This window comes from Echinops telfairi, unplaced genomic scaffold, assembly GCF_000313985.2.
Source record: "Echinops telfairi isolate 266 unplaced genomic scaffold, ASM31398v2 ScPeMD7_2573;HRSCAF=3158, whole genome shotgun sequence".
Taxonomy (NCBI): domain Eukaryota; kingdom Metazoa; phylum Chordata; class Mammalia; order Afrosoricida; family Tenrecidae; genus Echinops; species Echinops telfairi.
In genome coordinates, this window is record NW_022106471.1 from 1,410,703 (window position 1) to 1,422,778 (window position 12,076).

At 40.7% G+C, this 12,076-nt stretch overlaps 2 protein-coding genes and 1 non-coding gene across 3 annotated transcripts in view; 2 read left to right on the forward strand and 1 right to left on the reverse strand.

Moving 5' to 3' along the window:
- The window catches only part of PCYOX1 (prenylcysteine oxidase 1), a 29,767-nt gene extending 18,019 nt beyond the window's left edge, over positions 1-11,748 (reverse strand). Inside the window, exon 1 of the mRNA XM_013006536.2 lies at positions 11,661-11,748. Coding sequence (XP_012861990.2) covers positions 11,661-11,748 — 88 coding nt within the window. The remainder of the gene's footprint in view (positions 1-11,660) is intronic.
- Positions 11,267-11,337, forward strand: TRNAG-CCC. Its single transcript has one exon. It is a non-coding gene; the product is annotated as a tRNA-Gly (tRNA).
- Positions 11,737-12,076, forward strand: part of TIA1 (TIA1 cytotoxic granule associated RNA binding protein) — a 27,983-nt gene continuing 27,643 nt past the window's right edge. The window contains 1 exon segment of the mRNA XM_045294181.1: positions 11,737-11,914. Coding sequence (XP_045150116.1) covers positions 11,889-11,914 — 26 coding nt within the window. The 5' untranslated portion in view covers positions 11,737-11,888.

Below are 12,076 nucleotides of genomic sequence, written 5' to 3' on the forward strand. Positions count from 1 at the left end.
CGTCCAGACCTGCGCGGTGTGACTGCGCATTCCGCCTGCCCCGCCCCGCGGCCGGCTGGGCCCTCTGGCCCCGCCCAGGTCCCGCCCCAGCCAATCAGGCTCCTCCTGCCTCCCGGCCCCGCCCCTGGTCCGGCCCCGCCCCGCTCCCACAAGTCCGCCAGTCTTCCCCAGGGACACGCTTCCTGTTTGCTGCTTCCCAATCGGGTCCACGCCGTCCCTCTCTCTCTCACCAATCTGAAGCCCACTCGGCTTCTGGCGGTGGTCAGAGGCTCCCGAGGAAGTTCACCTTCGCACTCCTCTCTCCTGCTCTTCTTGCAAAAGTGTCCTTGTTTGATGAGAGGTTTGATGAGCAGGTGCATTGTGATAACGACAGAGAAGGACGCAGGTTAAGGTTTCCCCCGGAGTTTGTTGTTGTTGTTGTTAAGGATTTAGCTAACTTTCTCAAAACACTTATAAGTAAGCAGATGTTGCTGTTCATTGGTCTCCTAGACAGCCTAGCAAAATACCTGGAGCATCCCAAAACACTGATGGCATTGCAGCTTTTGCTACTGAATGGCTCACTTTTGTTTTGACTATACCGCTTTCACACCTTGGAAGCTATTATTTTGGTTGTCCTTTGTTTTCCTGATTGTACTGATAGGGCCATGTTTCATTTCCTATTACAAATTTTTTTAATGCTTTAAGATATCTATTCCATTTATTTAGAATGCCCACTGAAATCGCTGCTCTTGTCTACAGGTGAGTGAGACACAACAGTTTTGGGGCAGAAAGATTTCTTAGCTTAAAATTTAGATCAGAATTAAATAAACTAAAACAATTGAGATGTCTATGGTGTTGGCTACTGTTTCTGCTATTAACTGTTGGTCCTCCTCAATTAGAGCACAGAGAAGAGTAATTTTTTCCTCAAAAATTGATGTCATTGGCAAAATAGGTGCATAAGCAAAAGTGGTGAAGAAGCTGATGGTGCACAGCTATCAAAAGATAGACTCTGAGAACTTAAAGACTTGCAGTTAAACAAATGGCTATCTAGCAGGGAAGCAACAGAGCCCACATGGAAGAAGCACACCAGCCTGTGTGATCATGAGCTGTTGATGGGAATAGGTATTAGAAATTCAAAAATAAGCAATCAGATTGATGTGAAGGAATGTAGGCAAAGTGGAGACCCCAAACACACCTGTACAATCATTGGACAGTCCCTCACAGAAGGGTCACATGGAAGGGATGATATATCCAGGGTGGAGTATATCACTGATGAAACACATAACTATCCTCTAGGTCTTTAATATCCCATCCCCACTTACTATTATGGTCTTAGTTTCACCTCATTAATCTTGTGAGACCTGTGTATGTTCATTTGTATAATTAAGGTCATTCAATGCATGAAATTCAAGATAGATAAACCCTTCAGAAATAGTAATGGGAGTAATAAGGGTATGAGAAGAGGGGGGTGACCGATAGCAATGATGACTGTATAACCCCACTCAAGGGGAACAAATAACAGAATTGTGGGTGAATGAATACATTGGATTGTGTAAGATACAGGAAAAATAATAATAATGATATATAATAATTATAATATAGGGAGGAAAGGGGAGCCTATACCAAGGGCTCAAGTAGAAAATGTTTTCAAAATGATGATGGCAACATATGCACAAATATACTTGATGCAACTGATGTATGGAATGTTATAAAAGTTGTAAGAGCCCCCAATAGAATGATTAATAAATAATCATTAGCATAATATAATAATAAGGGAGGGAGGGGACAAAGGGGAGATGATATCAAAGAGTTCAAGAAGGAAGGAAACGTGAAAATGATGGTGGTAGCAATTATACAATTGCAATTATATAATTGATCGAATTGAATTATGAATTGTTAGAATATCTGTAAGAGCTCCCAATAAAAAGATTTTTTTTTATTTATGTCAATGGCCTGCTGCTGTGGGCTTTATTTCTAATACCATCTTGTCCTTTTTAAAAAGTTATCAAAATAAATAAACAAATAAAGGAGTGATCCACTTATTAGCTACTGATTTCTTTGACACAGGGTCCCAAGAAACTTGCTTCAATTTTCATAGAAGTCATGTTGCTCTGATAGAAGTTCTTTTCAAACTGATGTCTTACCTTTTGTAGTGGTTAGATCCTGTCCAGACATGTTATAATAAATTAGTATGAGTTTATTTGGGTGAAAAGCTAGTTTCCAATTTTTGCATTGTTTTTTTTTCTTGATACACATTTTCCTTGACCTTTCTGAAGGCCCGTCATTGTGAAGTGAGAAAAGTTGGTGGGTGAATGATGTTACCTAACTTCGTTTTTGTCATTATAATGTTGCTGTGTGTGTACCATTGAGTTGATTCTCATAGTGACTATGCGTGACCGAGTAGAACAGTCCCCTCGAGTTTCCTAGCCTGTCAGTCTTTATGGGAGCATCCCACTAGGCCTTTCTCCCAGTGAATTATTTCACGTTGATGGGCTTGAAATTCCAACCTTTCCACTCAGCAGTTGAGCCTTAACCACTGCACCACCACAGTGTCCTGGAACTATGTTCACTCCCTCAGAAAAAAAGAAAGCAAACCATAAACATAGAGAGCAGTATGGGTGATAAGAAAATGAGTTAGAAGAGTTGAACTTGAAAGAAGAGAGTAGAAGATCAGGACAAGAAAAGAAGCAGCCATTCATTCCTTCATGTAAATATTTATTGAGTGCCCTCTAAGCAGCAAACCATGTTCAGGAATTGCTTAAGAGCAATCAGTAAACAAAATAATGAGCTAATGAACTGTGCACTAATGAACATGACATCCTAATGGTGACCTACATAAGTGGATAGTGCATTTTAAATATGTTGCCATTTTCAACAGGATGGACTGGGTAGCCCTCACTGAGAATGTGGCATTAGAACAAAAACTTGCCAGAAGTCTGGCAATGAACCCAGACATTTCTGGGGAAAGAGCTAACCATGCAAAGAGAATGCTGATGTTGTTTGAGGAACAGCAATAGGGCAGCTCATGTGTTAGACTTTCCATTCTCCAAACTCCCATGCCCACAATCTCTCGGTGCCTTATGCCTGGTCATTCTCCTTGCATCAATTACAACTCAGACTGATCTTATGTGACAGTACAGCTACCTCACAGGTTTTCCTTGACTGCAATTTTTAGGGAAGAAATTGCCAGATCTTTTTCCTGTGGAGCTGCTAATGGGCTCCCACTGCCAACGGGTAGACCGTCAATTGATATTTATTGCTTTATTAGAATTGGCTATGTGGGTGGCTTTTTTTACTATGTCAAGAGTGACAATTTCACAAGGAGTGGCATCCTATTCTTCATCAAAAAGAACATTTTAATATCCATCTTAAAGCAAAAGCCTATGTGTGACAGGATCATACCTAGAGGCTTATGAGAAAGACCAGCGAATACAATTATTATCAAGTTCACACGTCAATCACTAAAGTTGGTTATGAAGAGACTGACAAATTCTACTAAGTTCTTTAGTCTGAAATTAATCAACTTGCAATCAAGATGCATTGATAATAAAGCACAAAAACATCAAAAAAAATTTCCCCCTCAGAATAAAAAAAAAAAAATTTTCCCCCAGTGTCTTGGTTTTCAGGCTTGTTCCTGGAGTTGGTTGGGGAGCAGATTCAGAAACTGGGTTACATAGACATCAGCTGTAGTTTCTTAGACCTGGTGTTCTAGTATGTTTTCAGAGATTAAGTTATATTAATTGATTAATTTATCATCTTAGTCTTTAAAATGAGAATTCAGGACCAGGAATTACAGGAAAAGATTTTTTTTAAAAGGTAAGAAATACCTGAAAAATAATTAGATTTTTTTTACTCAACATTGAGCTGATTTTAATATATGAGGTAACACATAAGTAATAATTCCAAAAGGTGATAGGGATGTTCATCTAACTCCTTTTGCCAGACTTTGAAGCAGTTCAGTTCTATTTACTGACTCACAACAACAATAAACTTGCTAAAAATAATTAGAAATTAAGGGAGTTCCCAAGGGAAGCTAGACAGGGACCCTTGGTGGCCAGTTGGTTATGCATTGAGCTGCCAATCAGGAGGTCAGTGATTTGAACCCCCCAGTCACTCTGCTGCCTTTAAAAGATGTAAAGATTTGGAAACCCAAAGGCGTAGTTGTTCTCTGCCCTCTAGGGTCACTATGAGTGAGACTCGGTTAGATGGCAACCGGATTTTCTTTGGTATGAGATATTTATTGTGCGATCAATACAGAAACTAGAAGGTAGCTACTGAAAAGCCAGAGCACAGCTTGCGAAGAGTGTGGGAAAATCATTTCATTGAAAAGGCACATATCTGGAAAGAGAGTGTCAAATTTAGAGTGTCGAAAGTGTAAGATTTCATGTATGTATTGTGATAAGAGTTGTATGAGCCCCCAATAAAATGATTTTTTTTAAAGTGGAAGACTTCATAGTAATTTTGATACATGTTTTGAAGCTCTAAATTTTTCTTCAAGTTATGCAGTAAATAAACACTTTAGAATACATTTTAACACATACAAGTCCATGGATAGTTCATGTTAAATATTTCAGAGGTGAGGCTAACTCCAAGCTTCTTTTTAAGAAAACGTTTAGCTTTCCTTTTAAGTGTTCCTTGCACAAGTGGAGAAGCTGTGCCATCTTTTAATAAGACTGGAATACTTTAACTTTAATAAAGGCATTTGAACTCTGACAGCCCCAATTTGGGTTTCAGAACATTTGAATCTTTTTTGAGTGTAACAAACTCATTACCATTCAATTGATTACAACTCACAGAGACCGTATCGGACAGATGGGACCTTCTCCTGGGGGTTTCTGAGGCTATAAATCTTTATAGGAACAGAAAGTCTCATCTTTCTCTTGTGGAGTGGCTGGTGGGTTCGAACAACTGACCTTGCAGTTAGCAGTCAAACACATAGCCCACTACACCATCAGGGCTCCTTTATTTATTGCACAGTAATTTTTACTTCTGCCCCCTTTTAAAGATAATAAATTGGAACTGCCTGCTATTCAGTTACTAATAAATGTGAAATGATACTTGGGGAAAGTTCAAATTCAATGTAATTTTTACTGTTCAAATACATCTTTGAATCAAAGGACACCAGGTGAAATATAACTTACCATAAATCTGTAGTACAACATAAACCACTTTAGATAAAGTCAGCATGCACATCATCTATCTCAGACTAGCTAACACTACATTAATACCCTGATTCTTTTTTTTATGGGCAAGAAGGCTGAAAAGTGGTGTATGGCTTACGTTCTGGATATGAAAAAGCAGAACTGATAGAGGAAAAATGGTGCCCCTTTTGGAATTAGCAAGTCAAATACACCCAGAAACCTGCCTAACATTTGAGACAGGAAGCTGTGTGATTGGGATAACAAAGTCCGAAACAAAGAAGGATTCGTAGTTGGAAAATACAATCTTGGTGCTAGAAACAAAGCTCGGATTGTATGATATAATTTTGTAAGACCCATGGCTTCTGCATTGCAAATACCTTTTTCCAACAACATAAACAGCGGCAATACACATGGCTAGCACAAAATGGAACACGTGACTTCATCTGTGGGAAAAGATGATGGAGAAGTTCAATGTCAGCAGCTAAAACAAGTTCAGACAGAGGCTGACTGAGACAGCTCATATGCAAGCTCAAGTGGAAGCTAAAGCAAATTAAAACAGGTACATGAGAACCAAAATACAACCTTAAGTATACCCCACCTCATGGCTCTCTTAGCATCAGAGCAACAGGAATTTCACTAATTTAGAATGTATAGACCATCTCAAGGACAGATTTGATTCATTGAACATGAATTACTGAGGACCAGATGAGTTGTAGGGCAATAGCCAAAACACAAACGGTCATTTAAAAAAAAGAAAAGACCAAAGTGATGTCACAAGAGACTCTGACACTTGTCCTTGAACAGAAAATAGCGGAATTGCATGGAAGAAATTACGAAGTAAAAGACCTGAAAAGATCAACTCAAAGGGCTGCTCGAATAGAGAGAGTAAAGAATTATACATGGAAGAACGCGACCAGACTATCTGAAGCTGAAAGAACTGAAGAACAAATTCAACCCTTGAGTGGCATATTGAAGAATTCTATGGGCAAAATATTGAACGATGCAGGAAGCATCAAAACCTGGCAGGAACACAGTCACTCTGCCAAAATGAATGGGTCACTATTCAGTCATTTCAAGTGGTAGAAGTAGCATATGATCAAGAACCACAGAATTGAAGGAAGAAGTCCAAGGGGTACCGAAGGTATTAGCCACACACACACACAAAAAGGCTCCTGGAATTGACAGAACACCAATTGAAATGTTTCACCAAACTGATGCAGCTCTGGGGGCACACTGGTCTATGTGAAGACATTTGGAAGATCGCTACTTGGACAATTGACTGAAAAAGGTTCATATTCGTCCCCCTCGCAAAGAGAGATGACCTAATAGATTGCAGAACTTAACTGACAATATCATTGATATCATATTCAAATAAAATATTACTGAAGATAATTCAGAAAAGAATGCGGCAGTATGTGGACAGAGAGCTGCCAGAAATTCAGGTTGAATTCAGATGAGAACGTGGAACAAGGCATGCCATTGCTGCAGTCAGGTGGATCTGAATTGAAAGCAGAGGATAATATTAATATGTGTACTTGCATTCGACTGTGGGGATAATAGTGAACTATATTCTCCCATTGAGAATAATGGGAATTCCAGAACACTTCACTGTGCTCATGCACAGCCTGTACATAGACAAAGAGACAATCTTTTAAACAGAACAAGGGGATATTTCATGGGTTAAAATCAGGAAAAGTGTGTATCAGGTATCCTTTCACCACACTCATTCCATTTCTTTTTTTTTTAATTTTAGATCCTTTATTTTATTTTATTTATTTATTTTAAACATTTTATTAGGGGCTCATACATCTGTTATTGCAAACTCATTCCATTTCTATGCCAAGTCAATAACCCAAGAAGCTGGACTATAGGAAGAAAAATGTGGCAACAGAATTGGCAGAAGGCTCTCTCAAAACCTGTAATATGCACATAACACAACCTTGCGTGCTGAAGGCCAAGAAGGCTTGGAGCCCTTGCTGATAAGGAGCAAGCCCTGTAGTCTTCAGGATGGATTACAACTCAGGATAAAGACAACCGAAATCCTCACAAGAGGACCAATACACAACGTCATGATAAGTCCAGAAAAGACTGAAGTTGTTTCACTTTATTTGGATCCATAGTCAATTCCCAGAAAAGCAACAGTCAAAACAAAACAAAACACATATATTGCATTTGGAAAATCTACTGCAAAAGACCTCTTTAAAATATCAAAGAGCAAAGATACTATGTTGCAGGCTACTGTGTGTCTGATTCAAACCACGGTATTCTCCATCACCTTATGTGAAAGCTGGACTTGCAATAAAGAAGGCCAGAGAAAAACTGATGCATCTGCATTGTGATGCTGGCCAAGAATAATGAAATGACCGTGGCCTTCCAGAAAAACAACCAAATCTGTCTTGAAAGAAGTACAGCCAGAATGGTCCTTCGAAGTCAGAATGTAGACTCACTATTGCTGTTCAGGGCCCTAGAGATGGTTTCGGGTCATTGTGCTGAACAGAAAGATACACCGCTAGGTCCTGCCCCACGCTCACGACTGTTCTTGTGCTTGAACTCATTGCTGCAGCTGCTGTGTCAATCCATCTAGGGGCCTTCCCCGTTTTCAATGCCTCTCAACTTTACCAAGCATGATACCCTTTTCCAGGGGCTGATTGGTCTTTCCCGATAACATGTCCAAAGTACATGAGACCAAGTCTTACCAATAACATGTCCAAAGTACATGAGACCAAGTCTTACCAATCTTGCTTCTAAGGAGCATCTTGGCTCTACTTTTTCCAGGACAGCATTTGTTCTTTTTTCAGTGCATAATTTCAACATTCTTTGCCAGCACCCTAATTTCAATGCTTTAATCCTTCCTAGGTCTTCCTTAATCAATGTCCAACTTTCACTTGCCTATGAGGCAATTGAAAATAGGTCAGACAGACCTTAGTCCTAAAAGTAACATCGTTGCCTTTCAATACTTCAAAGAGGACTTGTATAGATTCGCCCAATAAGTGTATCATTTGATTTCTTGACTGTTGCTTCCATGAGCCTTGATTGTGGATCCAAGCAAGGTGACATCTTCGACAACTTCAGTCTTATTTTCATTCAGCATGATGCTACCTACCGATCCAGTTGTGAGGACTGGGTTTCCTTTACTCTGAGTTGTAATCCACGCTGAAGGCCACAGTCCTTGATCTTCATTAGCAAGCGCTTCAAAACTTGGTCTCACGTCTTTCGGACACATCATTAGTAGAGTTGAGTTTCTGGAGGATCTCATGCTTGGTAAAGCAGAGCGTCAGCGAAAAAGAGTTGGATTGACACATTGGCTGCAGCAATGGGCGGAAACACAATCATTCTGGCAGAGACCAGACAGTGTTTCCTTCAGGTATACATAGTGATGAGTCAGAATCAACTCAATGACAACTCGATAGGCTTGTGACCTTGGTAGAAGTGTTGTATTTAGAAAAGTTCTCTTCTGCGGCTGATCAAACCACACATTGCAATGGGTTAACCTGCTGAACATGACCTCTTTGAAGTGTTGGGGACTGTGGTGTGCCAGATGCAAGTCGAGATAGTTTTAATCCCCTCATATGTATGGGAAAGTTGGACATTGAATAAGGAAGATGGAAGAAGGATAGATGCATGTAAACTATGGTGCGGGCGAAGGATGTTGAAAGTACCACAGGTTGCCAGATGAACAAACAAATGTCTTGGCAGCTATATAGCCAGAGAATGCCTTAAGAGCAAGAATGGCGACATCTTGTCTCACATTCTTTGGACATGCTATCAGGAGAGGCCAGTCTCTGGAAAAGGACTTCTGAGCGGTAGAGGGAAGCAAAAAAAGAGGAAGGCTCTGGACAAGGTGGATTAACATAATGGCGGCAACAATGGGCTCCTACAACAATAGCTCACTGCCATTGAATTGATTCTGACTCATAGTGACCCTATAGGACAGCAGTTCTCAACCTGTGAGTCGTGACCCCTTTGGGGGTAGAACAGTGCATTCACAGGAGTCGCCTGATTCATAACAGTAGCAAAATGACAGTTATAAAGTAACAACGAAAATAATTTTATGGATGGGGCGGGGGGAATCATCACAACATGAGCAACTGTATGAACCTATCGCGGCATTAGGAAGGTTGAGAACCACTGCTATCGGACATGGTAGAGCAGTTCAGAGATGAACTATTTATGGAGTAGAAAGTCCTGTCTTTCTCCCACTGAGAGACTGGTAGTTTCAATTTGCTGCCCTTGAGGATCACAGTCGAACCCTAACCACTCTACCACCGGGGCTCCTTCCTAAGAACAATTGGGAGGACAGGGTAAGACCAGGTAGCGTTTCCTTCTGTTTTGTGTATGGGTCTCTTTGAGTCGCTGAATAACTGGAACCTTGAGAAAGAATTTAATTCAAAGGACAACTGAATTAGGAGACTGTCAAACATTTGTAAAGCGGGAAGGTATCCAACACTTTCCATTCTGTAATCATGCCCTTTCAAAAATAAACTGCCATGAAAACTGTAAAAAGATTTGAAGAAAATCATGGGGCGGGGGGTACAGGGTTGGGGCTCACCAGATATGAGTTTGGTTTTGTTTAACGCACAAAACCCACCAGATCCACTGTCCCATCGTGATTCCTTAAGACAGACAAGCTTGCATGTCTCACTCAAGAAAGGGAAAGTCACTGATGGAGCGGATTCCAATAGACAGCCCCATCTTTCTTCCCCAGAGGAGCTGGTGAGTTTCCACCTTGACATCAGCAGTTCAAGGCCTGTCCCACGGCCCCACCAAAATGCCTTTACATAGGTATAATACGGTAATACATCAACCTTTAGCTAAAGGAGTGTTGTTAAAAAAGGCAGTCTCCTTAAATACTCAGATTCATAAATCTGTCACTGTATCATACTTCTTTTTTTTCTTTCTTTCTTTGAAACTGCCTGGAAGAAAAGCATTTTAGTATCACTTTACATCTCTTTATTCGTATTATTATTTACATGGTTAAGTAGTATTTATTCTCTTAAGTAAGAAGCAATATGAAAACAACAAAACAAACAAAAAAGAGAGGCAATATGAGAAAAGGTAAATATATTTTACTATGCTAGAATTAACATAGTAAATGACACAATTACAGAAAATATTACAAAAAGTACATGAGAAAAATATTTGCCACACATGACAAACGAGATAGTGTTTAATACCACAGACATACAAATAGAGTTCTATGAATTGCTAAGACAAGGTAAACAACCCAATATAAATATGATCTAAGTATATAAATAAGAAATTCAAAGAAGAGGGAGTGCTAATGCACAAAAACATATGACGAGGTGCTCAACCACAGTAGTGTTAGAAAAATAAATGGAAACTAAAGGTTTCGTTTTTTTAAAGACTACTATTAACATTTATCTTCTTTACCTTCAAAAGTTTTTTATCTTTATTTTCTGAAGAAAGTACCACCACCTCTAAGGACAATTTGAAAAATAGAAAAATTTAAAGGTATTATAATCTAAGGGGGAACTCTGAAGGGGACATGATGTTTTTGGATGTGCCAATTATTTTATATTTAAAAACAGTATTTCATGTTAGCATATAAAATGAAATAAGTGCTGCATAATGAGTACACTGAGCAAAATTCCAGAACACTAATTTTTCTTCTCTGCAAGAGAACATGTGAAATTGATATATTTTCAGACTCTTTTGCTTTTAAGATTCTTGTGACCAATTTTCGCTAAATAACTATTTCTTAAATATTTTGTACATTACGTATTACCCCAAAATGAAAATATTATGAAAACTACAGCAAAATCGGATAATGTTTTACAGGATCTCAAATATGTGGTTAATATTATCATAGCAAGGCCTTCTTATCGAAGACTCTGAGACCTTTTTAAGTAAAACATTTTGAAAGGGTTCTTTCTATAACAAGAAGGCAAGAACATTCATTCATGTTTTGGGATTAGGAAAAATAAAATATTTATTATATCTATGAAAAATAAAATATGTCTTAAATCTATGAAAAACAACACACTATATATTCTCCTAAGAATTTAGGATAAATGAAAAATTATATATATCTATCTATATATCTATATTAACTTTTATCTTCATAGTAAGCTAATTTCTACTTCCATTTACTCCTAAAGGATTTTTGACGGCCTAGCTTTCCATCAGCGCCGCTGGTGTAGTGGTATCATGCAAGATTCCCATTCTTGCGACCCGGGTTCGATTCCCGGGCGGCGCAGCTGTTATTTTTCATCCTTGTCGCTTAAAATGAGAGAATATGAAGATATTCATAGTCCTATCTCTGGAAATAGCTAGGACCCTTCATTTTCCTATAGGTTTCTATGTCATCAGATCATTGCTGAAAATTTCTAAAATCGAAATGAGCAGACTACCAGATACAGTCCCGGCAGCGGTAACCCACGCGCCTGCGCACTCAGAACCTCCCCTCGCGTCTCGGGGAAGAGCGGCTGCGCAACAAGTGAGCCTATAACCGGAGGTGTCGCCTGGCGGCCGGGAGGTGGACAGGGCACGGCGGTTCTGCGCCTGCGCGGCGCGGGTCACCCGGCTGGCGGCTCCCAGGCTCCCGGCTCTCCGCCATCTTGTCTCGGGGCTTCATTGTTCGCGCGGGGGCCCGGCGCTGAAGTGGCATTGCCGCCAGAGGAGGAGGCGGAGGCACCTCCGGCCGGCCGCGGAACCCCGCTATCCCGCAGCCATAGCCCCTCAAAAGGCTTGGGAGGTAGTCAAGGGTCGGGACCTGGACGCGGAGGCCCCGCCGCGACAGCAGCAGCCATGGAGGACGAGATGCCCAAGACGCTGTGAGCCGGGGGCAGCGCTGGGGGGGCGAGGGATGGGGGTCGCCCCGGGAGGAGGCCTCGGTCCGCTGCCTGCTGTCCGTGGACGCCGCGACCCCCGGCCTCTCTCGGGACGCGCATCTGGCTACGGGGCGACCGGGACTCGGGCTGTGAGGGGACGGCGCG